The following is a 22,298-nucleotide window of genomic DNA, read 5'->3' as shown; positions in this document are numbered from 1 at the left end:
CATTTTCTAGGCACAGGTCCAGGCTGTTTTGAAACTTTCCCCTGGAAAACATGCTCTTTGCAGCTGAATCGGAACAAACCTGCATTATTCCTGCATTGCAGGGGTTGGACTAGATGGCCTTTGGGTTACCTTCAAAGTCTACAATTCTATGATTCTATGAAATAGCAACCTGATTGCTGTTTATAGCGGTAAAGAGTGGGTTTTCCCGGAGAAAGTAGCAGGCCGAACAAATCATGGGTCCCCTCTGATACGCATAAATCCTAAGCCTTAAGCTGCTCTATAATATCCCAATACAGTGGTTCCTTGGGTTACAAATGCTTCAGGTTACAAACTCCGCTAACTCAGAAGTAGTACCTTGGGTTAAGAACTTTGCTTCAGGATGAGAACAGAAATTGCGCGGCGGCGCCGTGGCAGCAGCGGGAGGCCCCATTAGCTAAAGTGGTGTCTCTGGTTAAGAACAGTTTCATGTTAAGAACGGACCTTCGGAACGAATTAAGTTCGTAACCAGAGGTACCACTGTAGTGTGTTTCTCTCCAGGGTGCACACTGTGATCACGGACCAAATTCTGTGCCTTGCCTCCTTCTTAGGCGTTGAGAGTCTTTGTGATATGACTGAGGTTGGGAAACGGCCAGTCTCGTGAGCTGAGGCAGGCTGCGAATTTGGGAAGGGAAGGGGCGGCCTGAAAGGAACGAGTCCCCAGGGACGGGATGGACGATTGCTAGGCAACAGCCTGACTTTCTTGTTTCCATAGCAACAGGAGCAGGATCCCACCAACCTCTACCTGTCAAACCTGCCTCTGGGCATGGACGAGGCTGAATTGGAGTCGATGCTGAAGCCCTTTGGACAAGTCATCTCCACGCGCATCCTTCGCGACGCCAGCGGAACCAGCCGGGGGGTCGGCTTTGCCAGGTCAGGAGGGCGGGCTTTCTCTCTCTACAGGCAGGCTTCCTTATGCTCCAGCCTTTGCCAGGGTCTGGCTTCTTAACTCCTGTGATCTCGCCTCACACAATGGTGGCAGCTTGCGCCGGTATGCTCCCTGAGGCAGGCGTGTCTGTGCACCTTCCCATGCAGACATGTGCTCACTTGTCTCTGTCGCTGCTCCGCTCTGCTTTCACGGAGACCCAGAAATCACTGGCCACACAGAGGCTAGCAAGCCTACACCTGGCCGAGTCTTGACCTAGACGCCTTTGTCCAAACGTTTGCTTCTACAAGGGCTTTTGCCCAGGGATTTGCTAGGACAAACCCTCCCTTATGTATGGAAGGTTTGCAGATATGCTGAACAAACACACGCTCCCTCACCTGGGGGAATGTTTGCGTTTCCACTTATACGATGGATGCCCTATTCCTAAGGCCTAGTGTGGATGGTTATTATTATTATTATTATTATTAAATTAAATTAGTTTACCGTCCTGTACAAACAGGTCTCAGGGCAGTTCACAACATGAAGACGCAATATAAAAACACAAAATACATAATAAAAATAAAAAGAACAACCCAATAATGCCCCCCTCCCCAACACTTTTTAAAAGGGCACCTAATGTTAATCAGCCAAAGGCCGACTGGTTAAAGGGGAACGTTTTTGCCTCGCACCTAAAGGTGTATAATGAAGGCGCCAGCAGAACCTCCCTGGGGAGAGCATCCCACAGACAGGGAGCCACTGCAGAGAAGGCCCTGTTCTTGTGTTGCCACCCTTTGGACGTCTCGAGGAGGAGGCACACGAAGAAGGGCCTCAGAAGATGATCTCAGGGTCTGGGTAGGTTCATACGGAAAGAGACGGTCCTTGAGGTATTGCAGTCCTGAGCCGTTTAAGGGTGTATAGGTCAAAACCAGTACTTTGAATTGGGCTCAGAAACTAATTGGTAGCCAGTGCAGTCGGGCCAGGATCGGTGTAATATGCTCAAACTGTCTTGCCCTGGTGAGCAAGCTGGCTGCTGAATTCTGCACTAGCTGAAGTTTCCAAACCGTCTTAAGAGGCAGCCCTACATCTAACCTTGAGGTTACATAGCTTTGTCTGTTTCTTGCTCACTTGGACCACAAGGTTGTCCAAGGCTGCAGTTTTCCTTCTCAGCTGATCTAGGCATTATGATCAACAAGGGGATCCACATCCCTGTGTCTGTTTCCCACATACGTGCAGCGGCCATATTGTTTAGAGCAGGAGTAGGAAAACTAGAGGTTGCTGGATTCCAGCTTCAATTATCTCTCCAACCATTGGGCATGCTGGCTGAGGTTGATGGGAGTTGGGGCCTAGCAACATCTAAGGGGCAACACGCCCCATCCCTGGTTTATTGCAACACGCTGTGTGACTCACAATACAGTGGTACCTCGGTTTTAGAACTGCCCTGTTTACAAACTACAGTGGTACCTCAGGTTACATACGCTTCAGGTTACAGACCGTTCAGGTTACAGACGCTTCAGGTTACAGACTCTGCTAACCCAGAAATAGTGCTTCAGGTTAAGAACTTTGCTTCAGGATGAGAACAGAAATCGTGCTCCGGCGGTGCAGCGGCAGCAGGAGGCCCCATTAGCTAAAGTGGTGCTTCAGGATAAGAACAGTTTCAGGTTAAGAATGGACCTCCGGAACGAATTAAGTACTTAACCCGAGGTACCACTGTATTCAGTTTACGAACTCCGCAAAACCGGAAGTAGTGTCCCGGTTTGCGAACTTTACCTCGGTCTAAGAACGGAATCCGAACGGTGGAAGGGCACCAGTGGCGAGAGGCCTCATTAGGGAAAGCACGCCTCTGTTTAAGAACGGTTTCGGTTTAAGAACGGACTTCCGGAACGGATTAAGTTCGTAAACCGAGGTACCACTGTATTGAGTTTTTCCATCAATCCCCTTTCTGCAAATGCCAAACTCACTGCAAGGTATTTGCCAGGCTGTAGAAGTACTTTTAGGCAGACAAACCCTGGTGGTCTTCATCCGCTCAGACACATCTGGGTGGACACAGCCATCTCAGTTCCCACATTCCATGCTTCCTCTACCAGCTGGGACAGCTTCTCCTGTTCTGTCCTACAATGCCCCCTGCTGCCAGGTTTCCATTTTACACCAGATGGGCCCTGGCTCCTCCTCCTCCAACTAGCACCACCTTGCAGCTTTCTCTCACCATCAACATACCCAAGGGGGGCACTTTGGATTGCACCATTCCCTAAATTAGAATTGCGAATTGTACCTTAACAATGGCTACTTTATTTTCTAGCCGGCTGGTGGCACCAGACGTCATTGTTCCTGATGGGATAGGAGAGAAATTTGGATAGTTTTGCACCTAATTCCAAGTTGGCATCCTCCTCCAGTTTGTCCTAGCCAAATATTCTCCTGCGCCCCCTTGTGGCAGGGAATGAGGAACTGCAAGTCCAGTAGCTCTTAAAAGCTAGAAGGGAATAATAATGTGTGCAGTTGGTTTTAGCATAGCAGTGTATAGACACGCGCCAACTTTGCAGCAGCTCCTTGCAGCCCTGGATTTGATGCATCTGATTGCCCCGAGATGAATGCGATTTCTAGACAGGTGCTCTGTCAACAAAATGGAATGAATCGCAGTAATTTGGGCTTTCCAGGCCTGTTTCAATCTTAAGTCTTGAGCTCTTGGATTCAGTTTTAAAGAAATGTTCATTGGGAATGTACCACCTAAACAACTTTCCCAAGTGGAATCTGCAAGCAGGGTCCTTAAGAATCCTGTCTGTGGGTTAGATTCTGGTAAAGTCACATAGGAAGCTGATTGCTGTCTTAACTTTTATTTACATATGTGCTCACTGAATCACTTTTAACAGGAGTTAGAAACTGGTTATAAGATAGAAGTGTTCTACTTAGGATTGCTAGCTCACCCCGGGCAGTTTTCCTGACAAGCAGAAATCCAGCAACTAGAGATTTTCCATCTCTACACATCTCTCTTGGGGAAAGCATTACTGTTGAATTCCTCTCTCACACACAACCATTATAGGCACAGAAGCCCTGATGGGAGAAGGTGGGTGACAGCTCTTCACATCGGAATGTTCTTTCTGAAGTTTAGTCGGAATCTCTTTTCTAGTGACCTGAAGCCATTGGTTCCAGCCCTTCCCACTGGAACAGGAGAAGAAAACAAGCTTGCTCCATCTTCCATGAGACAGCCCTGGAGATATTTAAAAATGATTATCATATCTTTTCTCAGTCTCCTTTTTACCAGGCTTAACATACCCAAGTCCATCAACTATTCCTCCAGACCCTTGATCATCCTGGCCACCCTGCTTTGCAAACGTTCCAGCTTGCCAATATCTTTCTTAATTTGTGACACCCAGAACTGGACACAATACTCCAGGTGTGGTCTGACCAAGGCAGAATAGCGCAGTGCTATTACTTCTCTAGATCTGGACACTAGACTAACCGCCTTAGCTCTCCCCACCCTTCTTATGCCACTGTTGCCTCTCATCTGTAGGAATCTCAGCGTGACCAGGAGCAGGCGGGCTATAACTTTGCAATAAGTGTGGCTCCTCCACTTACACTGACACCCTCCCCAGCCCAGCATCACCAATGGTTTCTTTTCTCTTCTTCCCCAGGATGGAGTCTACAGAAAAGTGTGAAGCTATCATCACGCACTTCAATGGCAAATATATCAAAACCCCTCCAGGGGTCCCAGGTGAGAAGCACAATTGGCTATGAGGGTTGAGTGGTGGTTGGGAGCCTGGCAGCTAAGACTGTCTCAGGAGGATGTGTGGACTGCTCTTGTGAGAAACAGCAAGGGAGAACTCTGAGCCATTTTCTGCATGCCGTGGAGTCAAGCGATAAAGCTTTTTCAATGCTGTATTGTTTTGAATAGCATGGAATAGCATAGCATAGCATAGCATAGCATAGCATAGCATAGCATAGCATAGCATAGAATAGAATAGAATAGAATAGAATAGAATTTATTATTTATACCCCGCCCATCTGGCTGGGTTTCCCCAGCCACTCTGGGCGGCTTCCAACAGAGTATTAAAATACAGTGGTCTGTTAAACATTAAAAACTTCCCTAAAGAGGGCTGCCTTCAGATGTCTTCTAAAAGTCTGGTAGTTGTTCTTCTCTTTGACTGAGAAGACTACTGAGAAGGCCCTCTGCCTGGTTCCCTGTAACTTGGCTTCTCGTAGCGAGGGAACTGCCAGAAGGCCCTCGGCGCTGGACCTCAGTGTCTGGGCAGAACAATGGGGATGGAGATGCTCCTTCAGGTATACAGGACCGAGGCCATTTAGGGCTTTAAAGGTCAGCACCAACACTTTGACTTGTGCTCAGAAACATACTGGGAGCCAATGTAGGTTTTTCAAGAGACCTACATTGCAGTGCAGTTGGGAAACTGCATGTCGTGATTTCCCCCTCACAAAATGCTCCTTTCCCTTTGCAGCACCTCCAGATCCGTTGCTTTGCAAATTTGCTGATGGCGGCCAGAAGAAGCGCCAGAATCAGGGCAAATATGTGCAGAACGGGCGAGCCTGGCCACGGGAGAATGACACGGTAAGGGAGGGGGCAGCAGGGAATGGGGGGAGGCTGCAACAGTCGGCGACCAGTCCGTTAGCCACATGCGGCAGTCAGCCCAGAGCTCAGCAACCATCTCGTATGAACATTTTGCTGCATGTGTGAAACTGCAAAAACAGAGTGGATGTCACACTCCTGGCTGGCTGTTTCATGGGGCTGGTGGATGGCCTTTGGTTTAGTGGGCTGGCCATAGGTTTTGCAGGCTTGGGGATTAGACATTCTCTTTAGGACAGGGGTGAGGGACCTCCAGTCCACGCCGAACAAAGCCTGCCAGCGCTCCCCATATTTTGGAAGCCACGCCCACCTGCCCTACACCTGAGATAATACACGACGTTAGCTGTGGGGCAGGTAAGAGTGGAACTTCAATTCAGAGCTTAAAGTGAGCTCATTTTGTTCCTTTGAAAAGTGCGCTCCCACCTCCATCTGTCAATGATCAGAGTGTGCTTTGATCAAGGAAGGTAAAGCTGTTTCCATTCAGTGGAAACTGCTCCTCCTTCCCAGTACTGCTCTTTGAATGTCCAGAAACCAAACAGGCAGTGCTGGGTTATATGAAAGCCCTTCAAGAGCTCTTTAAGCCTTTAATTTTTGGAGGTTTAAGGAGTATCACTACATTGGCTTTCAAAGGGCTTTCAAACAGCCCTGTGCTGTGCTTTGAAGTCCCGACAATTGGGGCTTCAAAGTGCAGGATTGGTGAACATTACTATGATGCCAGGTAATTGGCAGGGGACACCCACCTGCCCAATTTGGCCTGCCGTGGGTTGGGGAGATTAGGATCTGGCACACTGGACAGAAAAGTTTTCCCGCCCCTGCTTTTAGGGTCCTGGCTGGCTGCAGGAGGCTACTTGAGGTGGCTGGCTGCAGGGGTTCCACTAAGTAGGGCGAGGCTTGAAACCTGCCCCTAGGAAGGCACAGAAGCAGTTGCTGATTGGTTGAGCTGGGATCTTGGTGGGTCAGGAGAATGGGAGGAGCCACGTATGAACTGTCTACTGTTTCCATGCAGGGTGGGATGACCTTGACCTATGACCCCACAACGGCGCTACAAAATGGGTATGTCTTCTGCTTTGCCTGTTTCTTCACGTTGTAACCAAGAAATAGTTTGGTAGGCGATCGGGCCATAGCCTTCAAGGAGACCTGGCAGAATAAGATCTGCATATGTGCGAGCTTATGGGAAGGGCTGTACATTCAGCCTCCTCTGAAGCTATATGAAGCAATTCAACGATTTCTCCCCCTACCCTCTGCAGGTTCTACACAACACCCTACAGCCTGGCCCCCAACAGGATGATTGCCCAGACTGCGCTCTCTCCTTATCTCCCGTCACCTGTTTCTTCCTACCAGGTACTTCTCTCTTACTCTTACCCCCAGCTTGGTATGTAATCAGCACAGTCCTTGATTTAAACATCTACTGTCATAGATCTGTTTTGGGCCTACGAGTGTGAGCTACAAATCTGGAGGCCTTTGCTTCAAATCTCACCTCAGCCACTTATCTAACAGCCCTTTCCCTATCAGTGATATGGGGATAATAAGACTGGCCGACTATTAAGAGCTTTTTCAAGAATTACTAAGTGAAATGTGTTACTGATAACTATCTACTTCTATTACTCCTTGTAGGTTCACAGCCCGTCATGGATGCACCATCAGTCATACCTCATGCCGCCCACGGTGAGACCCCTTCCTCCCACCCCATAATATCCACCTGGAGTTCCTGTTTAAGGGCATTTTATTTGCAAGTAACACCCTTTCTGTTTGGAACATAAACTTACCGGTACTTGGATAATAATAATAATAATAATAATAATAATTATTATTATTATTATTATTATTATTATTATTATTATTATTATTATTATTATTATTTATACCCCGCCCTCCCCAGCCAAGGCGGGCTCAGGGCGGCTAATAATAAAAACAAGTTGAATGATTACAACTTAAAAAACAAGATTAAAATACAACATTGAAATATTGAAACATTAAAATATTTAATGCAGCCTCATCACAGGAGAAAGGAAAAAGAAAAAAGAAAGAGGGGGAGGGAATCAAATGGGCTCCAAGCCAAAAGCCAGGCGGAACAACTCTTTCTTACAGGCCCTGCGGAAAGAAATCAGATCCTACAGGGCCCTGGTCTCATGAGACAGAGCGTTCCACCAGGCCGGGGCCAGTGTTGAAAAGGTTCTGGCTCTGGTTGAAGCTAATCTAACTTCCTTAGGGTCCGGGACCACTAGGGTGTTGCTATTTATGGACCTTGAGGCTCTCCGTGGGGCATACTGGGAGAGGCGGTCCCGTAGGTACGAGGGTCCTAGGCCGTGAATGCAGAACGCAGAGCAGAAGAGCCAGTTTAAAATCAAACGTTTGTGAAGTTTGTATTTTGCAAATGCAGGAGATGCAAAAAGTCATCTAAGCATCACATGAGAGAGCAACCTAAAGCCTGAGGCCCATGTCCAGTTCTGGTCCAGGATATTAGACGACACCTTCTTTCCCCAAGGCTGGCTAGGTATCCTCTGCACACAGAAAGCTGAGGGGACCATGATGAATGTAGAGAAAACTTCACCCCTGGCTTGCAGCCAGCATATGCCACCTAATTATTTTAAATCACAGAGGCTTCTTCTGACTTCACTTCAATAATAACAACAACAACAACTTATACCCCGCCCATCTAACTGGGAGTTTCCCCAGCCACTCTGGGCAGCTCCCAACAGAATATTAAAAACATGATAAAACATCAAACATTCAAAACTTCCCTAAACAGAGCTGCCTTCAGTTGTCTTTTAAAAGTCAGATTTGTTTATTTGACATCTGATGGGAGGGCGTTCCACAGGGCGGGCACCACTACTGAGAAGGCCCTCTGCCTGGTTCCCTGTAACCTCACTTCTCGCAGTGAGGGAACTGCCAGAAGGCCCTCGGCGCTGGACCTCAGTGTCCAGGCTGAATGATGGGGGTGGAGACACTCTTTCAGCTATACTGGACCGAGGCCGTTTAGGGCTTTAAAGGTCAGCACCAACACTTTGAATTGTGCTCAGAAACATACTGGGAGCCAATGTAGGTCTTTCAAGACCGGTGTTATGTGGTCTCAGCAGCCGCCCCCAGTCACCAGTCTAGCTGCCGCATTCTGGGTTAATTGTAGTTTCCGGGCCACCTTCAAAGCTAGCCCCATCTTTAACTGCTGCCAGTGTCTCCTTTGCCATGAGTTATTCCAGGCCCCTTATGGACACTTCCCTCTCTCCATTACCTTATTCCCACAATTTTTTTCTTTAACCTCTCTCTCTCTCTCTCTCTCTCTCTTGTCGTTGTTACTAAGCAGGGCACAGTGCTGACACCTACCATGGACCATGCGATTTCTATCCAGCCCACTTCCATGATGGGGCCCCTAACTCAGCAGCTGGGCCACCTGTCCCTCAGCAGTGCTGGCACGGTAAGTGTTTTCTTCCTCCTCTACCCTTCCCCCTTCTCGGAGAGGCTTTTGCCCTCATCTCCTGCGCCTTTTTGACGCCTCCTCTCCCTCCCTCCCACTAGTACATGCCAGCAGCAGCAGCTATGCAAGGAGCCTACATCCCCCAGTACACACCTGTGCCTTCCTCTAGTGTCGCAGTTGAGGTAAGAGGCCCCTTTGTTATTTCTGCCTAAGTTGGGGGTGCATGCCAGGCACCAATATATCACACACACAAACACACACACATCACAGCTGGGGGCTGTTTTATTATTACTGATCATTATTATAAACATTATTTCTAGACCATTCTTCATCTGACAATCGCAGGGCAGAATCCTACACCAAATACTACTGTATTTTTTGCTCTATAAGACGCACCAGACCACAAGACGCACCTAGTTTTTGGAGGAGGAAAACAAGAAAAAAAATATTCTGAATCTTAGAAGCCAGAACAGCAAGAGGGATCGCTGCGCAGTGAAAGCAGCAATCTCTTTTGCTGTTCTGGCTTTTGGGATAGCTGCGCAGCCTGCATTCGCTCCATAAGACGCACACACATTTCCTCTTACCTTTTAGGAGGGAAAAAGTGGGTCTTATACTGCAAAATACATAGTACAGTCACACCTTGGATCTTGAACGCCTTGGCTCCCGAACAAAATTGGCTCCCAAATTATCAAAACCTGGAAGTGATTGTTCCAGTTTGTGAACGTTCTTTGGAACCCGAACGTCTGACGGGGCTTCCGCGGCTTCCAATTGGCTGCAAGAGCTTCCTGCGGCCAATCAGAAGCCGCGCTTTGGTTTCTGAACATTTTGGAAGTCTAACGGACTTCTGGAACGGATTCCATTCGACTTCCAAGCTATGGCTGTACAAAATATTCCACAGCAGGCACCATCACAGCCAATTCTGAATATTTTGGAAAAAGCTGAATGTGGCGCACTAGGTCACTTTCTTCCAGAAACCAGGATGGGGGAGAAAAAAGTGCTTTCAAAAGATGACTAAAGGCAATACTGGCCAGTCATCTCTCTAATGGGAAGGACTTCTGTAATTGCTGTGATGGGTTTGTTCTGGGTGCCTATAACAGACATGGCCAGCAGGGCCTCCCCACTCATTTTAAAGCCCAGGTCGGATGTACTGAGAATCTTTTCAGGTTGTGTCCTGCAGCAACCCGGAAGTAATGGAACAGGTTACTCCCGGGTTTTGCAGCTCACGCATGCGCAGATGCTCAAAATGACATCATGCGCAGAAGTGGCAAATTGCGACCCGCGCACACGCAGACGCGGGTTGTGTTCTGCTCAGGTTGGGAACGGGGCTCTGGAACGGATCCCATTCGCAACCAGAGGTACCACTCTATTTGGGTCCTAGGCCGTTTGCATCTTTAGAGACAACTAAAGTCAAAACTTTAAATCAGTCCCAGGAACCAGGGCCACTCCTGAAAGATTCCACTTTGGGACATCATAGAGCAGGCCTGGCAAACCTTTGGCCCTGCCAGGACTCTTAATTTGCCCCACAAAGTTACTATTCCCCATCCAGGAACACACGTGTCACTCACCTGAAATCAGATGAAACTGAAGCTGCAAAGGAACAATTGAGAGCCTTAGAGTGTGTTCCTGATTCTGCCTTCACAAGGGTGGCTGGCATAAGCCACCATTATACGTGGGGCAAGCTGTGCTCCTGGGGTTGGATGAACGCAGGAACCCACTAGCATTCATTGCCAAATTTAAAGGCTGCTAAGCGCAAGATATGCTTGCAAAGGAACAGTTGGGAGCGCAGGCTCCTGGTTGCCCCTTTACCAGTGCTGCTTGCATTTAGCCCTAAACGGCCTCGGTCCAGTATACCTGAAGGAGCGTCTCCATCCCCATCGTTCTATCCGAGGGCCTTCTGGCGGCTCCCTCACTGCGAGAAGCCAAGTTACAGGGAACCAGGCAGAGGGCCTTCTCGGTAGTGGCACCCGCCCTGTGGAACGCCCTCCCACCAGATGTCAAAGAGAACAACAACTACCAGACTTTTAGAAGACATCTGAAGGCAGCCCTGTTTAGGGAAGGTTTTAATGTTTAATAGGCTATTGTATTTTAATATTCTATTGGAAGCCACCCAGAGTGGCTGGGGAAACCCAGCCAGATGGGCAGGGTATAAATTATTACTACTACTACTACTACTACTATTATTATTATTAGCACCAAATACAAGACGTGCTTCTTTGACAAGGGGTTGGGCCCACCAGGTGTTGTGTGAGGTCATGTGATTGGCAGCCCTGCCGTCAAATGTGATTCATGAAGGGTAGACCACAGTTGCATCCAGCCCACCAACCAAAAACGGATTCCCCGCCCCTACTGTAAAGTAACCGAGCTGCAGCATTCGATGCTAGTTTCTGCTCCTGGGTTGCTTAGAACACAGTGCAGTAATCCAATCCTGAGATTATCAGAGAGTGGATTATAGTGACCAGGCTATCTTGGCCTAAGAACAGATGTAGGGATGAGGCACCTGTTTGTGTTTAAAACAGGCAAGTGGGTGGGTGGGAGGGAGGGAGGAATCCAGTGTGTATACACACCCAGGGCTTTTTCCCCCTAGCCAGAACTTGCAGGAACTCAGTTCCGGCCCCTGCCCTGTCAGGTGGATGCCATTGTGATTCTAAGAGAACAAGGGAGAAGTTCACTGCGAGCTCCGGAACCCCTTTTCTAGAAAAATAACACTGTATACACCATAAGTTTAAGGCACATTTAAGCACCCCCTTCTGAAACTATCTTAGGATCTGCACAAAGCTACCATTTCAGCACCCTTAACAAACTGCAGTTCCCAGGACTCTGTGTGTGTTTGTGTGTGTTTAACACACTTTAAATTATGGTGTGTACACAGCCCAGGCCTAGACACCAACCACCGTGTTTGAAGGCAATGCTTGCACGCATGAGAAATAAGCCAAGTTCCTGATCCCACTGCCAGAATGGTCTGGCCTGTTTGGACCTTTGTGAAACCATCTTCCTCCCCACTACTGCCCTCTGGCTTTAGGAGATATAAAGTACAGTGGTACCTCGGGATGCGAACGGGATCCGTTTCGGAGCCCCGTTCGCATCCTGAACAGAACGTAAGACGCGTCTGCGCATGTGCGTGACGTCATTTTGACCGTCTGCGCATGTGCGAGCAGCGAAACCCGGAAGTAACGTGCTCCGTTACTTCCGGGTCGCCGTGGAGTGCAACCCGAAAATACTTATCCTGAAGCATATTTATCCCGCGGTAAGACTGTATTGTTCTACTGAACCATTTTAAGTTGGGGTAGGATTTTGGTTTCCAACTAATGTTTAACAAGGATCATCTTTGTAGAGGGGGCAGCAAGATCCCCTGGCCCGCTGACTCGTTGCCATGCGAGTGGAGGCCTGGCCAAAGAGCCCTTTAACCCTCTCTTGCCAGACAACAGAGGCGGTGTCAACATTTCTCTGCCTACACGCCTTAGCAGCAAACTCCTGTCTCTGTGTGTGTGTGTGTGTGAGTGTGCGCACGAGGAGGAAAATTAGAGAGAGCCGCCGAAAAACACAATAAGGGAAATGAGGGGATGGGGTGGAGAGCAAGGCTACACTAGGAGATTGTCACAAGCTGTTTGAACACAATGGTGAGAGGCACCAGCCGGGGAACTCCCAAGGGAAGAAGGCTCAGAGCCTGGGGAGTGGTGGTGGGACAACAATGAGTTGTCAGAAGGACAAGACTGGGAGAAGGAGGTGTTGGCAACTGAAGAGGTAACAGGGCTCAATGAGCAGGGAGAGTCTGTGGCCAAGAGAAGTCCAGAATCAGGCAGAAGCTGAAGCAGGAGGGGAGCCAAGAGGCAAAGATGAGACAGGCTAGTGAAGAGTCCTGGGGTCTCCAGCTTTTGCTGCAATGAGCTCCTCTCCCCGCTGGTCTCCCAGAACCAGGAGAGGCATGAAAAGGGCAGAGGAGAAGTTCACTTTGTGCAGGCACACTCTCAGATTCCTTGGGGGAAACTCTGGAGAGGAGGGGACTTAGACACCTGGGGGGAGGTGGGGACCTTCAGTCTCCCCAGCTGCTTCATGGGGGCAAGACCTACCAGAAGAAGAGTTTGGATTTGATATCCCGCTTTATCACTGAAGGAGTCTCAAAGCGGCTAACATTCTCCTTTCCCTTCCTCCCCCACAACAAACACTCTGTGAGGTGAGTGGGGCTGAGAGACTTCAGAGAAGTGTGACTGGCCCAAGGTCACCCAGCAGCTGCATGTGGAGGAGTGGAGACGCGAACCCGGTTCCCCAGATTACGAGTCTACCACTCTTAACCACTACACCACACTGGCTCCTGAGAGATGAGTCGCTGTGCACATTAGGCCTGACACACCTGTGCAGATCCAAGTCAGCCTTGCTTAACTTGGTGGACCTGATAGGTTCCGGAGGAAACGTGTTGTTGTTGTTTAGTCGTTTAGTCGTGTCCGACTCTTTGTGTCCCCCTGGACCATATCAGGCCAGGCACTCCTGTCTTTCACTGCCTCCCGCAGTTTGGTCAAACTCATGCTGGTAGCTTTGAGAACACTATCCAACCATCTCATCCTCTGTCGTCCCCTTCTCCTTATGCCCTCCATCTTTCCCAACATCAGCGTCTTTTCCAGGGAGTCTTCTCTTCTCATGAGGTGGCCAAAGTATTGGAGCCTCAGCTTCACGATCTGTCCTTCCAGTGAGCCCTCAGGGCTGATTTCCTTCAGTCCATGGGGCTCTCAAGAGTCTCCTCCAGCACTAGAATTCAAAAGCATCAATTCTTCGGCAATCAGCCTTCTTTATGGTCCAGCTCTCACTTCCATACATCACTACTGGGAAAACCATAGCTTTTACTATCGAACCTTTGTTGGCAAGGTGATGTCTCTGCTTTTTAAGATGCTGTCTAAGATGCTGTGTTTTGTCACAGGAGAACAGTGGCCAGCAGAGCCATGTGACAGTGGAGTCCCCATCGGATCATGCTGCCTACTCGTACCAGTACAACAAGTAACAACAGGTAAGGTGGAAGTGGGGAGGCATTGTGTGGGGCGTGGAAGGACAGCTCCATCTCTCCCAGAGGGCAAAAGCAACATCCGCCTAAGGCTTGGTTATCAGCCAGTTCCAGGAGGGCTGGGGATGGTGCCAGAGGCTGGACCACTTCAACTTGACCCCGGGGCCACAAGCGCAGCAGGGGCCAACTCGGGATAGCATCCGCCCTCGTAATTACCTCCACTTTCCATCCTTCTAGCACCATCGAGCAGCTCAGCTCTGAGCAATCACTTCGAGGGAGACAACTTTTATTTTTGTTTAATTTGTGCTGCGTTTAGAAGATGGAACCATTTTTTTTCCTGCAAAGAAAAAGGGTTGTTTTTGTTTTTGTTTTGTTTTTTTAAAAAAGGAAATAACCGCAATAGACTTTTGACACCGAGGAACCAAAGGAGGTTAGCGTGGGGGGGGAAAGGCTATGGCCCCCCCGACCCTTAGATGTACAGATGGACTAAGGACTATTTTAATACAAGGAAAGCATTTTTGTGTGTGCGTGTGCGTGTGTTTGCGTGTTAATTTTCTTGTTAACAGCAAAGTCAAACGCTTTGGATGCCACAAAATTCCCCAGAGAAGAACAATTGTTATTGTTTATTTTTTTTCCTCACTCTCTTTTTTGGAAAGATGGCTCTCCAACTCTGGGAGGAATTTTTTTGCTCCTTTGAATTTGTTTTGTTCTATTTTCTTTGGTCATTTAAAAGATTTTTTAAAGGACAAATATGCAAAAGTGTTTGAATATTTTTTGTTGTTTTATAAGAAAAAAAAATGCTCTGAGAAAGCCCCACCTCGCAGCTGTTAGGGGAAAAAAATCAATGCAGATGACTTCTTTTCTTCATCCTTGGGGAGGGAGTGGGGATTTTGCTTTGAAAGGATTATTTTATTATTTCAAGAGGGTAATTTTTTTTCTAAAAAAGACAAATTTACAAAAAAACAAAAAAGGAAACCTACAAAAAAAAATCTACAAAAAGGAAAACTACAAAAAAAAATGAACTTTTGACGGCAGCAAGAGGGGCTTGCATAAAAACTTGTCAAGTTGGAGGGAGATGAAGCGGCTGGTGGCTTTTGATGAACGGACTAATTTGCGGGGGGCAAAAGTTCTGCCCCAGCTGAGAAAGAGAGAGAGAGAAAAAAAGAAAGAAAGAAAGTTTGCTCCAGACCTTGATTTCTGCCCTCTACCCTGTCCAATGGGACTGGTTCTTGCTGGATTGCTTTGGACTCTGTTTTGAGCTTCTGTGCAGACCCTTCTTTGCTTCCACACGGACTTCCCCCTCGCCCGCCCTGCTCTGGATCAGGGGAACAATAAACTGATTGAGGAACCTGCTGCCCCGTGATGTGTCGTCGCTTCCAGACTCTTGGACACTGAATGGACGCATTGCCAGCAACAGTGCTTCGCGCTCCTGCCCTCTCCTGCCCCACCTCCCGACCCTCCCTTGGGACACACACACACAGTGCCTTCTGCTGCCTGCGGTCCGGACTGTGCTGCCGTATGCCCCCCCTCCGACTCCTGCATGCCTGTCAAACCCAGGTGCACACAGCCTATCTCTTTTCTTGGCAAACCAGTTGGGGGCGCAGAGGTCGATGCTTCCAGCTGGCGGGGGGGGGCGGAGGATTGTGGGGGCGGGGAGGTCTGTTCCGGTTGCTTTAAAAAACCCACACACAAAACAGGGAGCATCTTGCACCTTGCAGGGGATGGCTGAGTTCCCCACCCCCACCTTGAAATGGATATCCTAGTTACTATGCACGTTTCCCTTCCTCACCCCCCCCCCAAAAAAAAACAAGCCCTTGGTTGCTGGCTCCCCAGATTCGCAATAGCAGGAGACTATGTGCAATAATCCAGCCCTTCCTACAGCGCGTTTCCCTGGAGAGCCTTTCGAAGGTACCAAGTGCTTTAGACCACCTCTGCATGTTTTCTCTCCATTTTCTCCCCCCCCCAAAAAAAATCCCCGCTTTCTCCCAACCAGATGGTGCTAAAAGACTTATCCTCTCTTCCACCATAAAATCAGCCCAGCTGGCATGAAGCTGACCCTCTCCACCTTGTTTTTAGATGTTGTTTCCCGCCTCCCACCCCACCCTCCAGATGTGATCATGAGAAAACTTTCCCCCCTCCTCCTTTCTCGATGCCCAACTCATACCTTTGACGAAATAGCTCTTATGCAGCTGACAATCAGGGAGGACTTAATTGCAGAGGCCATACGGGTGTCATGTGAGCCAGGGATTGAGAGCGTGGAAGTGTGTGTGTGTGTGTGTGTGTGTGTGTGTGTGTGTGTGTTTGTATGTATGTCTGTATGCACAGCACATGTAGGATGGCATTGGGAGAAGGTATCCCTGCAGAACTGGGCTTTTTCCCCTTTGTTTTTAATTTTGCATTTCTCAGGACATTGGTATTTTCTTTTCTTTTTAAAGGATTAGTACTTTGTCCTGACCGTTAAGTGGGATCAGGTTTTCTTCCCTAACAGGAGTGTTTGAGGTTTTTGGAAAGATAAGGGTTCAGTACACCCACCCGCCTTGCATAGCTCCTTAATCATATGCTTCTTTGTTGTCTGTCCTCCTCAGCCACACGCCCCCCCCCCAAATTTGCACCCTTAATTGGTAGCAACGCAGGACTGAGGCACCCCCATTTAATACCTCAGATATCGGCAAGGGAGCGGTATAAGCAACCAGAATCGCTGCTTGTAACAGCAGTCGATTCCCAGAATGCTGTTTTTGTGCCCCTTCCCCGAACTGGAGCTTAGACTGGATCAAATTAAGCTGACAATTTACCCCAAGGTGCTGAGCTAAACTGAAGTGCCTTCATTTGGGCAGAGGGCCCCCGCACACCTTCATCGCTGAAAGCTTTTCGGCAGGGGCTAAACTGACTTCTGCAGGGTGAGGCCTAACAGCCGGCTGAGTAGGAGAAGAGATTTAGGCTAAAATTAATCAGCAAAAGGTGTCTTGCGTTTCTGTTGAACTTTGCCTGTCACAATATTCCACTCAAATGGCCAAAAGGGCACCGCACCATAGAGATTTGGGTGCAGAACAACTCCCCCCCCTACACACATCATCATCCTGTTACCCAAGTGGCAGTTTCCAGGAAATGAGAGCTGGTTGTCTTATTTTTTCGCAACTCAGTCTTTACTTCATTTGGGGGCCAGCACGCCACAGCATTCAAAAACGTTGTTTTGGTGTAGCACTTGACACACCCAACTTGTGCCAGCCATAGCAGTTCCTTAGATCAAGCTGTAAAAAGATTCGGGCTCAATTAATTGGTTTTCTAGAGTGCTTCAGATCTGGACAGTAACCCAAATAATACTTTTGGTCTGCACGAACATTTCCATTCTTGCACCAGATTTCCTGATATCCCACTCCCACCGCCCAAAATAAAATACATTGCACAGCATCAGAAGCCACTTTCCAAGTTTTCAGCTGAGTCCTCTATGCAATCCCTCTGGATCACACCGATCCATTAGGAAGTTTTGTTTGGATTGACACGGCTAGAAGCTTCACAGGAGCACTTCTGCCACTGCCGTTAATTTTAATACAGCTTACGCAGGATAATTTCCTTGCAGGTTCTGCTTGTCCAACATGATCAAATGTGTTGGGATTTCAGGCAAATGGTAGTACGTAACTGCTTAGAAAATCCCAGGTTTTGAAAGAAGAGAAAAAAGAGCATTGTGAAAACAGTATATTGAGCCTTCTCTTAGATTTACGTCTGATTTATTGCATACCAAGATCCAATCAAGTATGTGAGCATGAAATTATGTTCCCCTCCTATATTGGTTATTTTAATCACCGTTTTATATAAGGCTTCTGATAACAAAGTTTTAATGGATAAACTCGGATAAATTAGCAAAGCTTGAAATACACTAGATATAGACATTCGATGCTGGTGGCCAAAGATGTGATTTATTCAGCCCATGTAGGTAAGATGCACGTGGCCATGTAAAAGCCTTGATCGCCTTCAAAAGCATGTCCTTAGAACTAAATTGTAACAATGGTTCAATGCAAACATAATGTTTAAACATTGTTCACATTAACCATGGCTTGCTGCCGCCTCTGATTAGTATTTCAGAATATACTGAAACCATGGTTAGCTTCTGTTAATCTGCCCCTGGAGGGCATGTATATAATAAGACACCAGCAAGATCTGCTTGCCATCTTGCAGGCCGAAGAATGGAGAAACTGTCTTAACCATGGTTTGCTCAGTGCAGAAGGAACATTTAACCATGGTTTAGGAAGTCAGATGTAAAGTAACACTTAAACCATGCTTAAGGAAAACAAACCCCACTCAAAACATGATGTCTGTATGGGACTCCCACTATCCCTTTTTTCAGCTTAATTCCGTTTCGATTATGACCCTGCTCTGGTTCCATGTCTGCAGTGATAGCAAAATATAAAACAAAGAAATAAACTCAGTTCAGCAAAAGTTAGTTGTAGCCAAAGGTTCAATCCTCTAGGTCCCATGAATTCAGTAAGTCAGGATTCATAAGATTCTGTTTAGGGAAATAAGGAATACAGCAAAGTCTGACAGCTCCATGCATGGAAACAGCATTGTGAATTGCGTAGGGATGCAGTTGCAGATATTAATCTAGATGTACATCTGAATGCAATATTTATCTGGGTCTTACTGAACTGGCTGGATGTGTTCATTGTGCATAGGAATGCATATGCACCTGAAACTGCCCAATTGCCATTTGTGACTAGTTATCTATAACAAAGCTGGTTTGGAAGCAAGGAATTCCTGGTATCATGGATACAAATACTTCAGTGCTGGTTTCAGAGTGACTGGGCATCACCCTCCATGAAATAATTTCTGCTTTCAAGCCGGGGACTGCAGTCTTTAGCCTTGCTGGTGGGGTTGCTGTGCCTGCCACAGATTTCGTGGATTGCGAATCTTGTCAGGATTAATTTCCAGTTCAGAAAGGAGTGCATTCTGGAATGTTGTGGGAATGGTCTTTTCAATGTGTGTGCCTGTGTTTCATGGCTGGCATGCAGCTATATTATTAAATAAGTTTCATTTCCCAAAACTGAGGTCGACCTCCATCTCGGCAGTAGCTAACGTTGCAATGTTTTCCTAGGCTAGTTGCATTTTACTTCGGCGTTCCTTCATCTCTCTCACTGCCCTGAAAGACTTGGCTTTACTATAGGATCAGCATTTCACAGCATATCCGTCGTATGCTAGGGACTCCAATCTATTTGCAGAAAGTCTCTCTGCATTTGTTCAAGAGGAGCTGCCGTGGGCAGCCAGCAGCACAAAACTCAGCAGATGCCATACAGCAACACACCTGGCAACCCCCTACAAATCTCTTCCACCCAGGTTTGAGTGCAGGATTCTGCGCGTACGAGCCATCCTAAACCGCTGCCCCAGTTTTCTGAATCGGGGCAAATTGCTTAGCTGTTGCCCATGCTTCCTTCTCATCCTCGGCCTGTTTAAAAAATAGTTGTTCTGCAGACTTGTTTCATTTGCTTTCTCCTCCGGTGTGTTTAAGAGCTCCCTCTATTGTAGCCTCCCCACTCCCCCCCCCCCCCCCCCGGTCAGTCGCTCTCTCATTTGGACTAGGAAGTAGCTCTTGGTGGAAGTGGGGTGAGAGGAGGGAACGCAAAGGAAGGGAAGAGTTTGAGTCCCATTTTGCATCAAGGCAGCCTTTGGGACTGGAGACGTTATTTGTGTTTGTCGAAACCCAGCAGAGGAGGACAGGAGCAGCCTCGACCTAAGCGTTCATGCCGATGTCCCTACCTCTTCTTTGCCACATCTTTCTTTTGTTTGCCAAAGATATAAACAAGGTCTCCCAGGGCCAACCTGATGCCACTCTGCATTTTTTAAAAGAAAGAACAAAAACGGAGTTTCTACCTGAGCCGAGTCTTAAGCCAGATGCAGCTGTCTATTAAGGCCCGGTCCCATGCAGAAAGGAAGCAAGGACTGGTTTAAGAACAGCAAGTAACACAAGACGCGCGCGAGAGAGAGAGGCTGAGGGTAAGGGTAGCGAGGGGAAGGGAGAGATTGTGGCCAAGGCTGGGTGGGTAAGGAGAAAGGATAGGGTATAAAGGGAAGGATTAGGGTATGCGTAAGGCTGGATGCTAATGCGGTGTGAGAGAAAGTAAGATTGCAGTGGGGGGAAAGGTGGACCTGCACAGACCTGAGAGATTGTGTGCTGCGGGCCCAGACAGAGACAGAGACCCTACACTTCGCCACTGCAAAGCTTACCCATGGTCTTAAGCCCTTGACAGACAAACGAGTCATGGCATTTGGGGCCCTTTGATTCCATCGTCCCAGGTCTGGAAGGAGGGTTAGCAGTTAGGAGAAACATCCGAGAATATCCTCCACGGGCTGCAGAGGCCAGCTGTCGAATGGCACCGCTCATCTCTCCCCCCCCCCCCTGACCACGCCAGCTCCGAACTGCTAGGAAGGCTCCTGGCTGCTTTTGTGGAGCACCTTTGCTTTAAGCCCGATCTTCAGCTTTCTCATGAGCAAAGTCGCGGCCTGAGCTTTCCGCTCCTTCCTATACTCTGGGAATCGACCGCTGCGCAAAAGCATGACTTGCGAGCGTGCATGCGTAGCATAGGGACCGAAGGCAAAAAAAGAAGAAGCAAAAACCCTGGGACCTAGGAGCATGGACCTCTGAGCTGCTAGATTTTTTTCTTTTAATCTTGTGCCTTGATTTCCCCTATCCCATTCTGCCAGTGGGGGGAACCAGTCCCTGCACTTTAAACTTCCAGTCTAGTAAAGGCCTCTCCCGACCTGCTCCTTCCCCACTTTGTGAATGAATGACCTTGCCGCCTTGTCCCACTCTATGCCCAACAAGGCCTCTGTGCTCTTCTCTGGCCCAGCTTCCCCCTGCACAAACCAGCCCAGCTCACCCCCCTTGTTGTCATCTCCTGCATCACGCTTGCCCCCCCCCCCCAGCCTTCCCACCATGCTGGAAGAGGAAGAGGAAGCAGCTGGCTGCCTCAAGAGACCTAGTAGAGTAGACTGTAGATGAGCCTCAAAACCTTTGTCTCTCCTAAATGCTGGCATCTTTTTTTATTAAAACAAAAACAAGCTCCACCATCCAAAACTCTTTGCCTGCCGATTCCATGCTTGCATCAAAACCCCGTCCTCCTTGGATGTTGTTGGTGCTATTTGGGGGAGGAAAATAAAATAAACCCGGTTCAGAACGTCCCTCCATTTTTATGCACACCAGTTCCAGTTTTCTTTTTTTGTCATTCTTAGCTACACATCTACCTCACATGTACTTTCAGTTCATTTGTACATTCTGAACCGGCAAACTGCACCTTCTCCAGGGGGGGCGAGTTCCCCCAACTCACCCTTAGAAAACCCTCTGGGCTCCTCTGCTTTGTGGGTGGGTGGAAGAGAAATGTTTGTCTTAAAAAAAAAAAAAAGATTAATAACCCCTGTGTTGCTGCTAATTACTGGAGAGTTTTGTTAAGTTTTGCTTTTTAAAAAAATTCCTTTGTAAAGTGTGTTAGTTCGTTTCTTTGAACTTGAGCAGAAATCTTTGATCCACAGGTAGGGCACAGTTTTGTGACCTCAGGCAAGAATTCGTAAGTGATGAATGCTGCAAAGTTTCCACCTAGAAGTCCAGGAATGGCATAAGCCATTGTTGGTTTTCAAAACAGCCTTTTTTATTTTCAAAAGGGCTCACTGAAGCAAAACAGTGGATTTATTTGGACCCCCTGGGAGCAGTTGAACGGTCAAAAGACACAGCACAAGGGATCTTGCCTTTAAACAAGCCTGCCATGAACAGGCATTCAGACTCCATACTCTGGGGCTCTAGCTAAATACTGAGTTTGCAGGAATTTGGTTTCCTTAAGAGAAAGGAAAACCACTGGCCCCAGGTTATGCAGGTGGTGACTGCAAAACAACAAGCTGAACTAGCAAGGATCCCCAGATACTTGAGGGAATGAACTCTTTGCCTTGGGCCATGGCTTGCAGAATCAAAATGAGCAGAGGTCATTTGGTGGGAGTAGAGTACTTTTGGTATTGCTGTGCTGTTAGAATGTCTAGTAGTGGCTCACTGAATAGGGAGCTGGGTGTATTTGTCTATGTTACAGGATGGCTGCTCTAAGCTGCCCAAAAGTGATTGCACAGCCAAGTAAGACACTTTGGAGCTAATGGCTGTCAAACAGCAGCTGTTGCTCTTTGGGGAGCCTCTTCTATCCAGAAGGAAGTGATGCTCTTGACAAATACCAATACCTCAGCTCAAAACACACACGTACCCAGCACCATCAAAGCAGGCAGTGGGGTGGAGGCAATACCAAACATGCTAGCAAATAAAGCAGATCGTATTCCAAGCCAATTCTATTCCAGCAGGGCCCAAGGTTGTGCTGCGGCCTCCTGCTTCCGTTTTTGCCATGTATTTCCTGTCAGAAGCAGTACCCCTAGAGCTGTTGGCGATTGTGAGTTGGGCAAAAGGAGA

At 48.0% G+C, this 22,298-nt stretch overlaps 1 protein-coding gene and 1 long non-coding RNA gene across 5 annotated transcripts in view; both read left to right on the top strand.

Annotated features, from left to right (window-relative positions):
* The window catches only part of RBMS2 (RNA binding motif single stranded interacting protein 2), an 88,739-nt gene extending 66,904 nt beyond the window's left edge, over positions 1 to 21,835 (top strand). For all 4 annotated transcript variants that reach the window (XM_083728993.1, XM_083728995.1, XM_083728994.1 and 1 more), the window contains 10 exons: positions 752 to 909; positions 4,528 to 4,607; positions 5,347 to 5,456; positions 6,478 to 6,524; positions 6,719 to 6,812; positions 7,086 to 7,136; positions 8,773 to 8,883; positions 8,985 to 9,065; positions 13,793 to 13,879; positions 14,111 to 21,835. In XM_083728993.1, the coding sequence (XP_083585119.1) occupies positions 752 to 909; positions 4,528 to 4,607; positions 5,347 to 5,456; positions 6,478 to 6,524; positions 6,719 to 6,812; positions 7,086 to 7,136; positions 8,773 to 8,883; positions 8,985 to 9,065; positions 13,793 to 13,873 (813 nt within the window). In that variant the 3' untranslated portion in view covers positions 13,874 to 13,879; positions 14,111 to 21,835. The remainder of the gene's footprint in view (positions 1 to 751; positions 910 to 4,527; positions 4,608 to 5,346; positions 5,457 to 6,477; positions 6,525 to 6,718; positions 6,813 to 7,085; positions 7,137 to 8,772; positions 8,884 to 8,984; positions 9,066 to 13,792; positions 13,880 to 14,110) is intronic.
* Positions 1 to 22,298, top strand: part of LOC310840014 — a 155,677-nt gene that overhangs the window by 86,870 nt on the left and 46,509 nt on the right. The gene's annotated exons all lie outside the window — the stretch shown is intronic.

Source organism: Podarcis gaigeae, assembly GCF_964106915.1.
Source record: "Podarcis gaigeae genome assembly, chromosome: 2".
NCBI lineage: Eukaryota > Metazoa > Chordata > Lepidosauria > Squamata > Lacertidae > Podarcis > Podarcis gaigeae.
This window is presented reverse-complemented; position numbering and strand designations above follow the sequence as displayed.